Genomic DNA, 19,995 nt, shown 5'->3' with positions numbered 1-19,995 from the left:
AATCTAACAGAGAAGGAGAGACCGATACTGCTGGGGAGAAAGCGGGTTACTGAGAGAAAATAATCCTGAGGACCGTGAGAACGGATAAGATGTATCAGAGGCACTCAGTTGGCAGAGGCGAAGCGGCCTTTCCTTGTTAGGAGTGGGGAGGGGAAAAGAAGGTGAGTACAGGGGCGGGGGGGGGGGCAGTGGCTTCCCGGTTGGAAGATGTAGTGGCTTCCCACCCGAGGACTTCCCTTTTCCCGGGAAAAGAGGGGGGCAGCTACGCAGGGCCATGGAGAAGGCCTGAAACTCCCCAGAGGAAGCAGGGCAGGAGTGCTGGGTGCTGAGCGCCCGCCTAGGGGTTCTGATGGCTCCCTAAGACGCTTTGCCCCTCCTTGTAAGTTCAGAGCCAATCTAGGGTGCTGGGGGAGAGCTTCATCTACCTGTTAGGAAATGTCATCGTTGTCTCAGCCGCACGTCCCCCCACCTCCCCAGCGTTTCCGTGACATGATTTCAGACAGACGAGCCCCCCGTGCGCTCGCTCAGATGTCTGCATCATTTCTGTTTTAACGCAACACCTGTCCCTGCGTGGTGGTCTGCAAAGCAAAAATAGGTGACAGTGTTCAGTGGGAGAGGATCTTGATTGGCCGGAAGTAAGAGTAGTGTAACTCTTTCAGGTCTGTGACGAGAAGTTATTACAGAGGTGCCGCGGGAGCACTCCTCGTCTATGACATCACCAGGTAACGTGACCCCCCCCCCCCCAATCCCCACCCCCGGTGGAAGAGGCAGCCCTGCTCCCCGGAGCCTGGTCTTGCCAAAGCGCACCTGCGTGCAGCGTGTGCTTTGTGCCTGGGATTCTGGGATCCCCTCGGCCCCTTCATCCGGGGCTTTAGAGGTGTCTGAGCCAGCCGCTGCCGCCCCTTTGCCACGTAAGGAAATGCAGCAGTGAGGTTTTAGATAAAGCATCCCCAGCGGTTCATTATGTTTCTTAGCTTGATGCTTTGACACATTCCTCAAGGTTCCCAAAGTGAACGTTTCGGTGTGGTAAATTATTAGAAGTCATCGATGTCGACGAAAGGTGAGGGCCCAGGCTCTGGGCTCTGACCGCCCGGGTTCGCATGCAGCTCTGGGCGGCTAGCTGGGTGGTCCTCGGGGAGGGTGCCGTAGCGTCTGGACTTCAATGTCCTGGTCCGTTACAGGGAGCGCTGATAATTGCGTAAGACTTGGGAGGTTTGCAGCTGGTTAAATCGGTTGGTGTTAAGGCTCTTGGCACATCATAAGGATCTGAGTGCACTGTCACCCACATATCACGAATTAAATTAGAAATCTGGTTCCTTGGTCTCACTTGCCCCATCTCGAGGGCTCAGTAGCCTCACGGGACTGGTGGCTGCTGAATTGGACGGTACGGATTATAGAACATTCTTGTCCTTGCAGAAGTCCCATCAGACAGCACTGATCTCAGTGTGTGCCGGCACCACCTTAAAAATGTCATCTATACCCTATCATCTGGCAGCTCCTTCCGGTAGGAACTTGCCCAAAGAGTGTCACCTTGCTGCTGTGACACCCAGTCTGTGTGTGCGGAAGGAGGCACACTGGCAATGAGGTGGCAGCTCCTGGCCCGGCCCTGCCGCCCTCGCTCAGGCAGTGAAAGGCTCAGCTTGCCTACTGCAAAGTCATCAGGCTAAGTAATCTGCCCGCAGGGCAGATGTGTCCCTGAATGTATCGGGACAGAAGACGGCAGATGGCAGAGCTGGTCCTGGAGTCCGACGGACCCAGTCAAGTCCTGGCTCCGCCACTGGCTGCTTGTGTGACTTTGGGCAACTTAATCTCTCCGGGCCTCAGGCTTCTCATGAAAAAGGGAGGTAGAGTTTATGCACAGAGTCTTTATAAAGAATGTGATAAACTACAAAGTACGAGCATGCCGCACAGACCTGCTACATGATAGCAGCTACCTGTTAGAACTTGCTTCCCCACGTTGCACACAACTGAGCCTAGAGCTAAGAGCTCGATAAATATTAGCGAAATGAATAAAGGAACTTCTCTTTCCTTTTGCACCGATTGGGCAAAAACAAATAGCAAAATATCTGACTTGCTCTCTCCATTTTTCTGGAAGAAAAACAAACAAACCCTATGGCGTGGTGTGTAATTGAGCATTCAGGTTACCTGAGTAACCTTAAAGGTTGTTGACATTACCCTGACATGTTTAAAAGCAGTGTGAGTAGTGTGAATGATTGGAAAGAGTTGCTAGTTTTATAAAAAACATGTATTATTTTCACAATCTTATATTATGCAGCCGAGAAACCTACAATGCGCTTACTAATTGGTTAACAGATGCCAGAATGCTAGCGAGTCAGAACATTGTGATCATCCTCTGTGGGAACAAGAAGGACCTGGATGCAGATCGTGAAGTTACTTTCTTAGAAGCCTCCAGATTTGCTCAAGAAAATGGCAAGTGACCTTTTACTTAATACTACCGCTTTTCAAATGGGCGGATCTGGGGGTAACAACATTGCTTTGGGTTTACCGTATCTACTGAAATTTTAGGATTAAGCCGTACTTAAGAAATGTGAGATTTCCTGTTGTTTTTAGTAAATTTAGACTTAACCTATTTTCACTGTATTCTGCCCACCAGGTTACGATGAGGATAAAAGCAAATGTGCTAATACTGTGTAATGACCTTTCAGTCCAAGGTCTTTGAACAGCCCAGGCTTTGGTCTAAAGTGAAATTTATACTATTAATTTTTAAAGGCCCTAATCAGGTGATGTCCTGTCCTTCCCCCCCCCCCCCCAATGTAATTTGGAGCTAAGTTGGTAAAATGTTAGATGTAAATTGAAGAGGAAGCAGTGGAAGAGATACTAGGCTTATTGGCTTTATTTTAGTTACATTAAATTAAAGTCATTTGGTTCTAGATGCCTTTGGAACCTCTATGACTTTCCATACAGAACACCAGAGAGCGACACATAAAATTAATGGTTGCTTATAGATCACAAAACGATCAGAATTTAGACATTTTAAATAATTTTTAGAACCAGTCAAGAACTAAAATATCCTAGCGCCAATTGTCCCTTGGAGTCTAGGACTACCAAATTATACTCTTACAGATTGACTGGCGTTGTGCTAAGAAAATAAGCATGGGAGAAGAACCTAAGGCATCGTGAGTTTGGAAAGAAACCATTTAGAAATACAGAAGCAAGGCAAGCCCGCCTCCCCACTGGGGTAGTAAGCCCTGGTGGATACGAAGAGTATTAATTCATAGAAGGCCTCTTCGCCGTCAGAATGACAAGCTGCCGTGTAGTCCCCTCCAAAATGAAAAACCTTTCGGTTGTATCCATGGTGACATGAAGAATATTTGGAGGATCTCCATCTCGTGTCGACAGCTGGGCCCTTTCTAGCAGCCTGCTTCCTTACCAAACGCTGGAGCTCGCACGGTCTCTCCAGTAGACTTAAGTGCTAGCACAAGGCGTCTCCCGCTTTTCAGGAAAGCGTAGATGTCTTCTGACATTTAAAAAGCCGTATTTACATTTATTGATTTTATTTGCAGAAATATGTGGTTCGTAAGTAATAAATTGCTTTTTGGCCTGCCGTTCGAAGAGAATTCTGAACAGGCTGTCTGTTATTGAATTGTGATCGTCCTCTAAACATGGCTTCGTGTTTTGTTTGATGTCACTTTTAGAGCTGATGTTCTTGGAAACAAGTGCACTAACGGGGGAGAACGTGGAGGAGGCCTTTGTACAATGTGCAAGAAAAATACTTAACAAAATTGAATCAGGTAAAAAGTTTTCCATCAGTAAACTTTTCTTCAGCATATTTTACTGTCTAGCCCAGTAGTATCACCTTTTAGTTTTCCAGGAGTGATTTAGTCCAGGAGTATTCTCTCTACATCCGCCAACCTAAAATTGCCACTTATGGTTTTGAAGGCGTTGTGCACATGGCTGAGGTGAAACCCCACCCTTGTTCATAGTGGCTTCCATGGCCCACTGGTGACAGAGGATGGGCAGTCGGGGCCTCAGTGGGCGTTGGCTTTCAGAACCCCGGCCTTTTGGGGATCCATCGCTTCGAGGAGGAAGATCGGAGCTCTGTTCGCTCTCTGACAACAGCTTACTAGCCCTGCTGGGCCACGGTCATGTGGCATGATGGTGGACCGCCTGCGTGAGGCTAAGGAAGTTATGGGTACATGCACGACGTTGATACTTGCAGCTTGTACCTCGTGGATAGTTTATTTCTGAAGCTAACTGAGCATGCTTCGGTAGTAACGCGTCTCGTTATTTTGTTGTATTTGTCGCTTCAGTAAAAATTAGTTTAAAATAACCTGGGGCTCCGGGGTGGTTCTGCCAGTTGAGTGTCCGACTTTGGCTCAGGTCATGGTCTCACAGTTCGTGAATTCGAGCCCTGCTTGCGTTCTCTGCTTTCGGTGAGAGCCTGCTTCAGATCTTCTGTCTCCCTCTCCTCGCCCGCTTGCACACACTCTCTCTCTTTCTCTCTCTCAAAAATAAACAGTTTAAAAAAAAAAACATAAAAAAAATAAAATAACCCTAGTTTAGGCAGCCGACAAAATAGTACGTAGTTGTCGTTATTAAAGTTGAGTTTTATTAAGATACCGAAATTGTATGTAGACGTTCACTTTTTAATTGATTCACTCAAATATCTGAAGGTTGGTTCTTTGTCAGGTGCTAGGAGACAAAAACGAATTAATCACAACCCTTGCCCTCAAGAAACTGTCTTTCATGAGACACCTCAAAAGATCATTACAATACGGTGTGGAGGATATAATAATTGGGAGGCGCATAGAATCCTGGGGTCGCACAGAGAAGGGGAACCTGCCCAGCCAGGTCACGGAGGTGGTGTCCCTCCAAGAGGGGGTGATAACCGAGCCCAGTCTTTCAAAATGTAGGAATGAGCCAGCCTAGGGAGTGGAGAGGAGGGTAGTCCAGCAGAAGGGACAGCAGGAGTTGAGACTGGCAGAAAATGACCGCAAAGTTGAAATCACTAGAACAGAGAGACTACGGGGGGGGGCGGGGGGGGGGGGGCAGAGGAGAAGGTTGGAGAGAGGCACCCGCCAGGCCAGTGATTCTCATCCAGGATCTGGAACTTTGTCCTGTGGGTTACTGAGTCTCACCTCTGGCTGTCCACTAGAGTCACCTGGGACACGAAAATTCAGATCCCAGGCCCCACCTCTTGAGATGCTGATTAATTGGGCCGAAGCATAGCCTGGGCATCAGCATTTCTAAAAGCCCTCGTATGTGATTGACTCTAGCGCTCCTCCAGGATTGAGAACCACGGCTGTATGGGATGGGAAGCTATTCAGGGATGGGAGCAGCGAGTGGTAAGGTCAGGTCGGGACCTGAGATACATCATGCATGTAGGCGGCCACGTCGAGGATGGAGTGAAAGAACAGGACTAGAGACCAGGAGAGCAATTAAGGCATTTTTGAATAATCCAAGTAAAATATGACTGATTAAAGCTTTAAGGAGGATGTGGAAGTAAAGATTAGGAGATATAGATGAATCTAAGAAATATTTTGGTAGCAGCGTCATGTGACTCCAACGCTAAATAGTAGGGCAGTTGGTTTTGGGGTGAGGGGGGCGGTGAGGCGGTGGGGTCAGGAAGGCATGAGGAGCCAAGGATAACTAGATGTCACACTTGGGTAACTCGGTAAAGAGATGTCATTAAGCCAGAGGATAAGCGGGCTCAAGGGAATGAAGGGGAGTCCGTTTCAGATGGGTTCCCTTTGCAGTGCCACTGGCCCAACAAGCACGTGCAGTTACAAGCTCTGGGGAGAGGTCTGGGCTGGCGGTATCCATTTGGGAGTCATCAGTACGTTGGAGTAGTCGAAACTACGGAAGGAACGTGATCATCCGAGAGCAGTTGAGAGTGAGAAAAGCAGTGATCAAAAGCAGAGCCTTGGAGACCGAGAGGGAAGAGGAGGAACCTACAAAAGAGAAGGAAATGGTCAGAGATGTCTGGAAAGAACCAGGGGAAAGCGGGTATCATTTCAGCCCAAACACTAAGCGAGTCAAAGACTTGTTCGCGATCGAGTGCGATGGAGACCAGTCTGATAAGCTAAGAACTAAGCTAAGAAATAGCCACAGGGGTGGGTAATAGGAAGTCACTGATCATCTTCATCAAGAACAGCTCCAGCAAAATTATGAAAATAGAAGACAGCAAACGAGGAACAAAGAGGAAGTGAGAAAGCAGAGTGAGTTTTGATTCCTCTCTTGAGGAAGAAGGTACTGGTATGGCAGGGGACAAAGGAGTAAAGAGGTTTCGGTGATGGAAGACATTTTAGCATTTCTAAGTGCCGAGAGAGAAAATGAGGTAGAAAGTAAAGGAGAGGAGGTAGGGAGAGGGCATGACAGAGAAAGTAGGGCACTGGGTGAGGTAGTGGGAGAGAGGGTCGAGGGCCCAGATACAAGAGAGGGACACTTCATCCTTCAGGATTTTCTTGGTCTGAAAACAGAATATTTTTTCTTTATGAAATTTGGCACAAAAACTGTTACTTTTAAAGACTCTATAACATACGTTGTTATTAAAATTGACTTGGTGTTGAGTATTGCCAAGCTCAGCCTGAGGTTTTATTTAATTACCTTGCCGCCTTAATACTGCATCCATGAATATAGTACACATAAGTTGACTCATATAAAACTTTCGAGGTCTATTTCTTCTGAGATCCTCAAAATCATAATTATGTCTAGGTGAAAGAATATAAAGATACTAGTTAAAATTTTTCAGCAGTATTTTTTAAATATGGTTCAAGAGCCATCATTTCCTCCTCTTTTTTTTCTTTTTTTACACAAAAGTTAGCATACTATAAATTCTGCTGCATCTTGCTTTTTGTACTTACTAGATCTACGGATGATGACAAATCAACGTACAGAGACTTCCCTATACATACATATGCTAAGGTACACATGTATGTATTTTGTGTGCACATGTAATATTCAGTTGTCTGTGTTGCCATAATTTACTTAACCAGTCTACTTTGGACATTTGGATTATTGCCGACATCTTGCTGTCACAGATAATACTGCAGTAAATAACCTTTTATATTCTCGTTTCGCACGTGTGGAGTGTATGTGTAGGATAAGTTCCCAGGAGTGGAATTGCCAGGTCAAAGAACCTAAGCATTTGGATATTAGGTCGAGGCTGTCACATTCCTGCTATATATGAGGAATGGAGCCCCACTAGAATGAATAGAATTGCTTAGTGCACTAAAGCCACGCCCACGGGGGATATTACCACACTTGGGTTCGTACCATTCTGGTAAGTAGGCAGTGGTCTCCTTGTAGTTTAATTTGAAATTAATTTAGTTTTGTGTACATACTACGTTCACATAATTCCAAATTCAAAAAATACAAAAGAGGATACAGTGAAGGTCTCCCTCCACACCCCTCTCGCGGCCCCTAGCCATCTAAAACTCCTTTTTTTTTTTTTTTCTAACGTTTATTTATTTTTGAGACAGAGAGAGACAAGGCCCCTAGCCATCTAAAACTCCTTTTTTTTTTTTTTAACGTTTATTTATTTTTGAGACAGAGAAAAGACAAAGCATGAATGGGGAGGGTCAGAGAGAGGGAGACACAGAATCTGAAATAGGCTCCAGGCTCTGAGCCATCAGCACAGAGCCCGACGCGGGGCTCGAGCTCATGGACCGTAAGATCATGACCTGAGCCAAAGTCGGCCGCTTAACCGACTGAGCCACCCAAGCGCCCCTAAAACTCCTTCTTAAAGCCAGCTGTTATTATCACTTCTTTATATATCCTTCCAAAGGTATTTTTATGCCCATGCAAGAAAATGTGTATGTGGTTTTACTCCTTTATTCAAAACATTGGTTTTTTTTTTTTTTTTAATGTTTATTTATTTATTTTGAGAGAGTGTGAATGGTGGAGGGACAGGGAGAGAGGGAGTGAGAATCCCAAGCAGGCTCCACACTGTCAGTGCAGAGCCCGGTGCAGGGCTCAAACTCATAAACCGTGAGATCATGACTGGAGCCAAAATCAAGAGTCAGATGGTCAACTGACTGAACCACCCAGACCCCCCTCAAAACACTGTTTACACACAGTGTTCTGCACTTTGCTTTTTTCACTGAATATATTTGGGGCACCACAGAAACATAAAAACTTCTTTTAAAGAAGACTTGCTTGGTCCTCAGGTGAGCTGGACCCAGAAAGAATGGGCTCTGGTATTCAGTACGGAGATGCTGCCTTGAGACAGCTGAGGTCACCACGTCGCGCACAGGCCCCAAGTGCTCAGGAGTGTGGTTGTTAAAAGCAGCACGGGAGTGCACAGGTATGTGCTCACATCACAGCATCTTTGCTGACACAACCTTGTACTCTTTCTTACTTGGGCGTTCTATACATGCTTAGCTGTAAAGGTTGCTGTCGCTTTTTGCAGCTACGTTGAAATGGAGAGGTGATTGTATAATTAAAATTAGGTATTTTCAACAACAGCGTTGAAACATTCTTCTCAAGCTCACATGGAACATTGACCAAGATAGACAACATTCGGAGCTCTAAAACACACCTTAACAAATTTAAAAGAATAGAAATTACACAGTGTCTTCTCTTAGACCGCAGTGGAATTGAACTAGAAATCAATAACAGAGAGATAACTGGAAAATCCAAAATCTGTGGAGGTTAAACAACACAGTTTTAAATAACTCAAGGAAGAAATCTCAAGAGGAACTTAAACACATTTGGAATTAAATGAAAATCAAAACACTGCTTATCAAAATGTGGAATGTGGTGTAAGCATTGTTAGAGGGAAATTTATAGCATTGAATGCATAATTAGAAAAGAAGAAAGATCTCAAAATCAGTCATCTAAGTGTCCACCATCAGAAACTGGAAAAAGAAGAGCAAATTAAATTCAAAGTAGGCAGAAGAAATAATAAGAACTAGAGCAGAAATCAATGAGATGAAAACCAAGAAATCAATGGAGAAAAATGAACAAAATCAAAGCTGATTTATTGAAAAAGATCAATACAATCAATAACCTTGTAGCCAGGCTAATTAAGAAAAAAGAGAGACATAAATTACTAATATCAGAGATGAAAGAGGGGAATCACTGCAGATCCTATGGACATGAAAAGGATAGTAAAAGAACACTATGCCCACAAGTTTGATAATACAGATGAAACAGACCAATTCCTTGAAAGACCTATTTGCCAAAACCCAAGAAAAAAATAGACAATTTGACTAAGTCTACATCTATTAAAGAAACTGAACCAATGATTAATAATCTTCAAAAATAGAAAGCACCAGGCCCAGATGGGTTCACTGGTGAGTTCCACCATTTAAGGAAGAAATTACACCATTTCTCTACAATCTCTTCCACAGGACAGAAGCAGATGGGATACTTGCTACTCGTTCTACGAGACCAGTGTTACCCTAATTCCAAAACCAGACAAAGACATGACAAGAAAGCTACAGACCAGTATCTCTCATGAATATAGATGCAAAAATCCTCAATAAAATTTTAGCAAATCAAAGCCAACACTGTACAAAAAAGAGTTCTATGCCACTTCCAAGTGGGATTTATCCCAGGTATGCCAGGCTGGTTCAACATTCCGAAATCGGTTAATGTAATCCATCACATCCATGGGCTAAAGAAGAAAAATCACCCGATCACATCAAAAGAAAAATCATTTGACAAAATCCGACACCCGTTCATGATGAAAATTCTCAGTAAACTAGGAATAGAGGGGAATTTCCTCAATGTGGGGAAGAGCATCTATAGAAAACTGCTAACAGCATTAAACTTGAAGCTTTCCAATTCATAACAAGAAACAAGGAAGGATGTCTCTGCTCACCACTCCTTTTCAGCATCATCCTGGAAGTTCTAGCTCATGCAGTAAGACAAAAAAGGAAATAAAAAGTACACAGATAGGGAAGGAAGAAATTAATGTCTCTGTCCACAGACAGCATGGTTATCTATGTGGAAAATCCAAAAGAATCCACAAACTCCTACGCAAGCGGTTATACGGCAAGGTTATATGGCAAGATACAAGGTTAATAGAACTCAATCACTTCTCTATGTACCAGCAATGAACAAGTGCAGTTTGAAATTAAAAACACAATACTGTGTACGTTAGCATTCAAAAAAAAGAAATACTCGGGTCTAATTCTAACAAAATACGTGTAAGATCTATATTAGGAAAAACCAAAGTGATTCTAAAGTTGACACGGAGTGACAGAAGACCCAGAACAAGCAGCACTGTATTGAAGGAGAAGAACAAAGCTGGACGACCATAGATCCTGGACTTCAAGACACTATACAGCTATGGTCATCCAGACAGTTTGGTATTGATGAAAGCATGAACAAAGAGATCAGTGGACCAGAGCAGAGAGCTCAGAAATACACCCACGTCAATACAGTCAGCTGATCTTTGATGAAGGAGCAAAGATGGTCCTTTCAACAGACGGTGCTAGAACAAGTGGCTAGCCACGTAAAAAAAAAAAAAAAAAAAAGACTCTAGACACCACACACACACACACACACACACACACACACACACACACACCCCTTACCCCCCTTTTCACAAAGATTAAATCAAAATGGATTACAAACCTAAATGTAAAACATAAAACTATAAAACTGCTACAGGATAACGTAGGAAAAAACCTAGGTGATCTTCAATGTAATGATGACTTTTTAGATACAGCACCAAAGGCACCATCCACGAAAGAACCAGTCAATAAGCTGGGTTCCGTTACAAAACTTGTGCTCTAGGAAAGACACCCAGAGAGTGAGAAGACAAGCCACAGACTGGGAGAAAATATTTCTGAAAGACATCTAGTTAAGGATTGTTATCCAAATAATACAAAGAACCCTTAAAACTTAACAGAAAACAACCCAATTTATAAATGGGCCAAAGACCTTAGCAGACACCTCACCAAAGAAGACGCACTCTAGGTGGCAGTGAGTATACGAAAAGATCGTGCACATCATATGTCATCAGGGAAATGCAAATTAAAACAACGATGAGGTACCACCACAGCATACTTACTAGAATGGCCAAAATAAAAGACGCGCACAACACCCGATGCTAGCAAGGACGTGGAGCAGGAGAACGGTCATACGTCCCTACCGGGAATGCAAAATGGTCCGGCCGCTTTGGAAGACAGCGCTGCAGCTCTTACAAGACTAAACACTCTCTTACAGTGTGATCTGGCGGTCTCACTTCTTGGTATTTACCCAGAGAAGTTGAAAACACAAAAATCTGCACGTGAATGTTTAAAGCAGCTTTATTCATAATTACCAAAACTTGGAAACAAGTAAGATGTCCTTCAGCAAATGGATCACTGAAGTATGGTACATCCAGGCAATGGACAATTCAGCGCTAAAAAAAACCAAAAAACAAAAACAAAACAAAAAAAACTCTCAAACCATGAAAAGGCTACATATACTGTATGCTTCCAACAAGATGACATTCTGGAAGAGGCAAAACTATGAAGATAATTAAAAGATCAGGGGTTGGGGTTGGGAGGGATGAATAGGCAGGGCCTAGAGGATATTTGGGGCAGTGAAAATACTCTTATGATACTGTAACGATGGATACATTTCATTATATATTTGTCCAAACCCATCCAATGTACAGCATCAAGAGTTAACCATAGTGTAAATAATGGACTGTGGGGGATGACGATGTGTCAGTGCAGCTTCATCCCTGGTAACACATGTTCCACTCTGGTCTGGGATGCTGATCACGGGTGAGGCTCTGCATGTATGAGGGGCAGCGGGTATTTGGGAAACTGGGAAATCTATGAACTTTCCCCTCACTTTTGTCGTGAACCTCAAACTGCTCCCAAAAAGTAAAATCTTAGTAAGAAGAAAGTCCTAAAGCAACCACTACGATAACATGACGAAGAGTTTTGGCTCATTAACCAACATAGGAATGAGAAGGAAATAAACACATAATTAATCTAAATAACCAAAAAGAAGGCAGAAAGAGGAAAGGGAGAGTAAGGAACAGATCACACAAATAGAAAACAAATAGGAAATGGTAGATTAAACTCTACAAATTAAAAAAAAAAAAAGATGTTCTGCTTAAAAGAATGTAAACTTTAGGCTCTTAGGAAGGAAGGGTGGTCGTTGATGGGAGTAATTGAGATAGAGATTCTTCTGCCTTTGTATCAATACGGAGACTTTTTTGGGTTAACTGAAGTCTGAATGTGTCTGTTGCTAAAATAGGCTTTTTTTATAAAATTTGCAAGTAGAGATCGTAGCTCTGTAAGGCTTCCCTTTTCCCATTTGCCACAGTGGACTTTTTTATGCACCTGCAACATCATCTAACAGGTGTACATGACGTTTAAGTGGAGTAGGAAGATCTGTTCACCAAGTCCCTATGGGACTTTCAGCTGTATTTGTCTGCACATTTATAGTTATGCGGATTTCTAAATCGTTCTTCATATTTTTTAGGTGTTCAGGTGTTATTTGGGGCACAGTTGTCGGAGCTTGAAGAAGAAGTTTTTTACCACCGTCTTTTTCTACTTTATACAGAAGTAGATATTCCTGCGAAGAAGAATAATTTGGGGTAATATGCAAGCTAGTAGATGTGGCACAGCAAATCATATAATAAATCTCATTAAATGGACGGTACCGTTAGAGGTATACATGTATGTAAAAATTTTCTGGTCCATATTTTCCCTTTCATCTTTGGTTTAAATCCTCACTGTGTGCTGTATATAGACTCTTACTCAATACGTCTCCACGGCATGGTATCTGATGTAGGACCTGATAGAACGTTGCTCCCAGTGCAGTCTAAAATTTTATTTTCCTTAATCGTCTGAACTAAAACCTGTCGATGGCGAGTGTACTTTGATCATCCTGTCAGCTACATTGCACAGTTGGTTATATTGATGGCCCGGTATTCGAAGACTCTGGCATTGACGGCCAGTGAGATGCTTATTTACTTCCCATTTGCCACGGTCCACAAAGTGTTTACGTAACCCACACTTGAAATACTAGACCAGTAGTTACTCAGACACGGAAATGAAATGGAAAATGGAGTTTTTCCATGAACTTGACGCTTTCCAGCGCTCTGTTGATTTTACAGCACCTTCGTCCAGATCGATTCAGGAAGTGTAGCCAGAGTACCTGCTGTGTTTTAGGCACTGTGATCAGCACTAAGGATTCTGTTACCTTTACCCAAACTTACCAGGAAATCGATTCTCCTTTCGGCTGTTGGTAAATGCGACGGACGGTATAACTGGGGCCGCTCACCTGTTCCCCGTTTGCTGCTCTGTCTGGTCTCCCTGCTGGAAAACGCTGTTCGTTACTGTGCTTTTCCTAGGATTCGGTGTGTGACGTCACTGCCTCTTTTTTAAGTCTTTTATTGTTTCGTGTTCATTTTAAGGAAACCCGCTAAATCAAGTTAATATTAAAGGAATACCACTCAGCAAGAAATTTCTGTATAGCTTTTGCTGAATACTTCAATGCCTTACTACGGTTATCGAGTTGACATGTTTTTAATTCACATAAGGTATATCGAAGTGTAATATATATTGTATTACAAAGACTTGTTCTAATCTTTTAAAATGTCGATGCAAAAAACATAGAACTTTTCTTTAAAGTTGAAATACAGTATTATTTAAGGCCAAAAGGTTAAAAAGCATTCTTCACCTGATATATGTTCTTTCACTGTGACTTTTCGCTGCAGACTGATTGGTGGATTTCACTGCCTTTCAGTGAGAAGCTGCCTGCTGCTTTGGTTGTTCGAGTTAATCAACAGAGCACAGTGGCACTAGAAACTCTGGGAGGTGACTTGGGTAAAAAGATCAGTATGTATCTGTGTTAGGCGTCTTAATTTTGCTTTTTTTTTTTTTTTTAATGCTTGGAATATTTTTGGTTTGAAAAGTCAGAAAATGAAGTAAGTTTTCAGACTGAACCACTACATGGACCTCGCTGGAAGAATGTCCGATTCGGCGTCTCATTTATGATAGTTCTGCAGGCTGCTCACTTTTGAACAGCTCTTTGCATGGGATAGGAGCATGTCTGTTCTGCCACATCGCTTGATTCAAAAGCAAGAATTTTTAAAATAAGATGTTAACTTGGTTTACAAATGAGCCTATTAATTAAACCACAGGTACTGCATAGAATTCCACATCGTTTGACCAATAAAAGTTGCTGGAGAACCAAACCATGGTGGTTCTTAATAAAGGCCTTTCAGGAAAAATGAAGAAGGGAGATAATTTACTATATTGGTCAGTGGAGTGTTTTCCAACGCCCTCAACCAGTTCTCTGATTCTCCAGAGGTATGAGGGGGGCGGCCTACAATTCAGTTCCAATATTCTATACCTAGAGATAGCATCAGATCCCACAGGTTGCGGGCTTCGTCTGCCCCACCCCAACACACACACACACACACACACACACACACACACACACACTTCAGATACCACTAGCACAAGGATGTGTTCTTGTTCCCCAACCTGGAACCTCATCACATCTTGTTGTTCAAGAGTTCAATCTCCAGCCTGCACCCCACCCTTCCCGAGTTGAGGCGGTGGGCCTGGAAGTTCCAGCCCCTCTAATCATTTGGTCTTCCTGGTGGCCAGTCCCATCCTGAGACGCAGGGGACCCCACCCTAAGTCACCTCATTAGCATAAACTCCAATGTGCTCCAAAGTGACACTTGGTGATTAACGGCAGACACCCCCATCGTGGAAATTCCAAGGGTTTGAGGAGCTCTGTGCTGGGAATCAAGGACGAAAACCAAATACATGTTGTTATATCATATGCCGGTAAATGTTATGTGTACGCTTTCCACAACTCACTACGTTTTCAGGATGCTCTCAATTCACATTTCTAGAGAAGCGTTTTTTCATCGTCCTCGAAAAATACTCTAAACTCCATTTAGACTTGAAATTGTTTATTTTACAAGCCCAGCATTTAGTGAAAATGAGAGCATCCCACGGTGGGAATCTGTAATGGTTTTTTTTTTATTAAAAACATTTTTTGGGACTTATAAAAGAGTCTTTGAAGTCTCAAGGAACAGTGATATTACTCAGAGTGAAGAATCTGATGTTAAAATAAAAAAGAAAACTTAAATGGTTAGCAATTCATACTGCAAGCCAGTAGGGGGTTCTTAATTTTCTGTGAAGTTTATCCGTTTTTGGTTTTTTGTTTGTTTGTTTTTGTTTTTTTGTTTGTTTTTTTGAGGAGAGGATTAGAAGGACTTTAAAACACCTGTGAATTTTTTCATATTTTTTTTTTTCTGTGCCACCTGTAGCGTGAATCTCTTTAAAGACTAATCATTCTGCCTGTTCACGGACAGTCACAATTTGTCCCAGCTAGCCGTTGCTTGGTTAATTCCCAGTTGTATGAAATTCTTCAAGGAGTTGTTTTTAGACTTTTAGATTTAGCCGAGAACACTCACCAGGCTCAGGAAGACCCGTGGCTGAGGAAGTGACGGCCATCGCCCTCTCAGGTTAGAAAATACTGCTTGTTGGAAAAGAACAGTGTGATCAGGGGATCACCTTTGTTTCATCGACCTTTGCCCCACATTTTAATGCTGTCGCATTTGGAAACACCCAAGGCATCTGTCGTTTCACCCAAAAAATAGTTGAGTGTGCATCTCTGAAAAGAGTTTGTGATTTTATATAACACCAGAGCATTGGGGACTTCTCGAAAGATACTGATAACAAAGCCAAGAGTGGTTATGTTTATTGTTACCTTGCACTCACGTAAAGTTTTCTGCCATGTGTGGAAAAAGCAAAATGCATGTCTTTCATACAGTATTATCAGAGCATGTGGCTGATTGTACCAGAAGCTCTGTCCCTCAGCAGGGACAGCAGGGCAGCGGGCCTGCTCCCCACGGCCAGCATAGCATCGGAGTGGTTGGTGACCTTGCCGTATTGGTTAAGTACTTCCAGTATCCCCTCTGCCGGTGCAGTAGCATGAGAAATACTTCATTGAAATCATCCTAATGTGCTTATATCCCATTATGAAGAATGCCTTTGACTTCGACTTATGCCAGCCAACTATGAGGTGGGTTGAGCCACACCATAAACTTGCAATGATGTCAACTTCTTTGTGTTAGAGGACATTGTCCCTAAACTTCTGTGTAGATAAGCCTCTGCTCTGACTACTCGTTTCTGTAACTTCTGGGTGATGTGTAAGTTTCATTTTAAAGAAAGCTGGTGTGAAGCACACAGATTGCTAAGTTTCTGAGTATTTTGCAGCCCCAAATATGGAAAATATCCAAAACATGGAAATAATTGTGTTCACTAAATATTTAAGGACCAGCTAACAATGTATGAAGGTGACATGCTGATTTCTTTATGTTGGGTGGAGGGCCCTCAAATCATTTTACATTGAATTGTTTTGGTAAGTCAGAGTAAGTCTCCCACATTATTCTCTTTTCCAGAAAAGTCATTGTAGTAGTTTCCATGGCCATAAATCTACATCACATACCCCATAGTACCTGTTACGCCCATTTCCTGGGAAGAATGGTGCTTTTATATGACACTCGTGTTTTTCTGAATGCCCCCTGCTTTCTCATTGCCGCGGTGCCTTTGCATGGACTGTTTTCCCTCCCTTGGACCGCACCCCACTGGCTCTCCAAGTCAGGTTGTGGCCCTGTTGCCCGATAGGGGGCAGTGTAGAACTTCTCCACTGGGAGCTTTCTCTAAGCCCCTCCCACCCCCGGACACCTGCAAACACGCTCTGCTCCTGTCATTCTCGGTCGTAACCTTTCTTCTGTCCTAACCTTTCATTTATCTATATGTTATCCTTATTTGTCTTCTCTCCTGGGCTAAGACCTCCCTGGGACAGCGCTGCATTTGTGCGCCCGCTGCCTGGCACGTAGGAATGCTTGTGGGAAGGACACATGATGAGTCAGGTCTGCCCCCAAGGCTTTTCTAAAGTATTTGGGTGTCCAGTCTGTCCACTGCAAGAAACCCTTTTTCAGACTCTCCAAAAGGTGGTCATACGATCCTGCTTAAATTCCTTCTGTCTGGGAGGGAGTTTCATAACTCCTAGCTCGCCTTTCCAGATGAGAGCACCGAGACGGTGCAGTAGAAGTCCCCAGCCTCTGTCCCCCAACAAAGACCGACTTAGACAACATTAGACAACTGTCCCCAAAATCCATTCCAAGTGATCTCAGGAGTCCACGGAAAAACGCCAGCATAGTGGGACAAACAGCCTGAGAATAACTACAAAAAAAGGGAAGGAAGAACTTCATTTTGCCTCTGTCTTCTCATCCTCCAAGGAGGAGTCCCTCCAGCACTGGCTCAGCACCGAGAGAACTCCCCAGCCTTTTGGGGCACCACACAAAGGACCCACTTCGGGTCCCCCCGCCCCCAGATGCTAGCAACACTGAGACCTACGGCCATGGCTAAGAACGAGGAAGGGGGACAAGGGCTATAGTAGCAGCACTCTGCAAGAGTAACCACGGTTGCCAGTGACCTGCTCTTCCGGAGGACCCCAGCGGCTTTCACCACTGAAGAAGTAAACAGCCCTCCCACCTGCATGGAGCCCCTACACATTTCGTCCTTTTTTGCCCCGGGGCCAGATGCCTGAGTCCCACTCTGCTCCTTCCCAGTGCCCCCACCAGAGCCCCGGATCTGCACTGGCAGCCTGCCCAGGCCTCTGCGGCTAACAGTGCAAGATGCCAGCCCGGATCCCCTCCCCCCCCCCGCCCCCCGGCCATAGCTGACTCCCACTGCCATGCGCACCCTTGTGGCTAGCCCCACCAGCGGTGCGTTTGCAGACTGCCAGCCTCTCATCACTGGCCGATCCTACCACCGTGGAAGTGCACACCGACAGCCAGGGACCCCCAGCTGCTTGCTTATGGGCCCCAGTTGGCCCGAGCCCTTGCTGCTGGCTGCAGCCCCAGCCCCTGCCACCACACGGGCAGCTGCAGCTGGCTTCCACAGCCAAGTGCGTGCACACCACTAGCCTGGCCACCACTACTGCCTGCCCTGGTCCCTAGCTTCTCAACCTGGAGGCGGCACTGAGGATCCAAACAGCCCTGGGAGCCACTGCGGTACCCCCACGGCGTCCACCGAGGCTCATGTGCTTGATGCTATGGACCTCGTAGCAATGCAACCCGAACCAATGCAGCATCAGACCTGGAGCTGCCACACGCCCTTGCACTTGGACCTTGCACCCTGCGCTGCTAGCCTTGGAGACACAGCCTGCTCCAGCGGCCCCCACTCTCAGGTGAAGGTCTTTCCTTACTGAAGCTGGTCCATAAAGTCTGGAAGAGGTGACTGCTTCCTCAAACGCCTACACAAGGTAACGGGGATCACAAAGAATAGGGGGATCATAACACCACCAGAGGAATACCATAAACTTCCAGCAACTGACCCCAAAGGAATGGAGATCTATGAGCCGCCTGATAAAGAATTCGAAACAGTTGTTCTAAAGATGCTCAAGAGGACGCAAACGGTAACAAAATCAGGAAAATACAGGAACAAAATAAGTCCAACAAAGAGAAAACCTAAAAACCAAAAAAAAAAAAAATTTGGAGCTGGAGAATACAATTATTACACCAAAGAATTCAGTCGAGAGCTTCAATAGACTGGGCTGAACAGAAGACAGAATCCACGAGCTTGGAGGCAAGTGGTGTGAAATTGCCCAGAGAAGCAAAGGGATGAAGAAAGTCTACGGGACTTACAGGACGCCGTTAAGAAACAATCTACGCGTCACTGGAGTCCCAGACGGAGGGAGGAGGGAGGGGGAGAACGCTTATTTAAAGTAGTGGCTGAGAACTTCCCAAACCTGGAGAGACATTTGCACATCCAAGTTCATGAAGCTGATGAGTCACACCAAAATTTCTTCTCTGAGGCACATAAAAGTGTCTAAAATCGTATCTCCTGGTGCAGCCTACACCCTTTCCAAAAGTTGGGTAATGAACATAGGTACCCAGTTATTTTAAATTCTAGGGGCAAGAGCTTTGACTCTGGGGCAGCAGGTTTTGTTGTTTGGACTAGCGTTCTGTGTACCCTTGGCTAGCCTCTTGGCACCTCGCGGCACAGCCCATGGGCAAGCAGGTGGCCAAGGTCCACGCACCATCGTCACCAACCTGCTGCTGCAGTCACCGAGCTTTAGGCTTGAGGGCTGTGGGAAGCCACCGAGAGTATGATCACCCATAAGCCCCTGCTTTCAGGCTAGGCATGCTCAGCTGTCTAAAGATTGTATGCTGGGTCCTAAATGCTTGGGGCTGCAATGTGTCAAATCTCTCCACTTTGTTAATCACATAACCCTGTTAACAGACAAGTCCCCGTGTTGGAGGAGCCAGGGCTAGAGTCAGATCTTGAAAACTCAGTACCTGCAGCCTTGCCAAAGGGGTAGAGGAATGGCAACGTTCAAACTTTGTATTCTCCTTAAATTGTTTATACAGGTTTTTGCCTGGTTCTCCGCACCTTCACCCTGAGCGATGAGAACTGTACTTTTGCACTTGGAGAAATCCAGTTCCCATTGCCGAGCGCTCATTGGGTCGTTCACGGTCTCTCTGATCAAAGTGCAGCTGTCCCCCCATCATCCACGGGTGTACATTCTAAGACCCCCCAAGTAGGTGCCTGAACCTGCAGCTATAGGGCTGAGATCTACATACTGCATTTTCTCCCGCGCGTACATAGCTACGATGAGGTTTAATTTATAAATTAGGCACAGTAAGAGAATGTCCAAATTGCCAGCGTCACCACCCTTGTGCTTTGGGGCCATTATTAAATAAAATAGTACTTAGACACAAGAACCACGGTACAACAGCCAAGCTGATCATCAAGTCAGCCAAGTGACTAATGGGTACGTAGCATGCACAGCCCGGATATGCTGGAAAAACGGATGATTCACCTCTTGCGTAGGACAGAGCAGATTGGCACAAGATTTCATCATGCAGCTTAATTTAAAACTAATGAATTATTTATATCTGAAGTTTTACGTTTGGTATTTTTGGACCAGAGTGACCACAGGTAACTGAAACCACAGATGGCTGGCAGGACAGGTGGTGGTGGTGGTGACCACTGATTCTTTAAAAAAGAGTTTATTGGGGCACCTGGCTGGCTTAGTAGAG

General features: G+C 44.5%; 1 protein-coding gene across 5 annotated transcripts in view; it reads left to right on the top strand.

Annotated features, from left to right (window-relative positions):
- The window catches only part of RAB4A (RAB4A, member RAS oncogene family), a 46,688-nt gene extending 32,572 nt beyond the window's left edge, over positions 1 to 14,116 (top strand). For 2 of the 5 annotated variants that reach the window (XM_045039966.1, XM_045039965.1), the window contains exons 2-6: positions 660 to 722; positions 2,314 to 2,430; positions 3,657 to 3,752; positions 8,130 to 8,266; positions 12,397 to 14,116. In XM_045039966.1, coding sequence (XP_044895901.1) covers positions 710 to 722; positions 2,314 to 2,430; positions 3,657 to 3,752; positions 8,130 to 8,245 — 342 coding nt within the window. In that variant the 5' untranslated portion in view covers positions 660 to 709 and the 3' untranslated portion in view covers positions 8,246 to 8,266; positions 12,397 to 14,116. Of the gene's footprint in view, positions 1 to 659; positions 723 to 1,032; positions 1,061 to 2,275; positions 2,431 to 3,656; positions 3,753 to 8,129; positions 8,267 to 9,314; positions 10,455 to 12,396 lie in introns of those variants that run through there. The other 3 variants (XM_003993935.6, XM_019813117.3, XM_023240448.2) reach the window with 3 other exon arrangements.
- Positions 14,117 to 19,995: the final 5,879 nt, after the last annotated feature.

Source organism: Felis catus, chromosome D2, assembly GCF_018350175.1.
Source record: "Felis catus isolate Fca126 chromosome D2, F.catus_Fca126_mat1.0, whole genome shotgun sequence".
NCBI lineage: Eukaryota > Metazoa > Chordata > Mammalia > Carnivora > Felidae > Felis > Felis catus.
The sequence above is the reverse complement of the archived record's forward strand: the minus strand, read 5'-3'. Positions and strand labels throughout refer to the sequence as shown.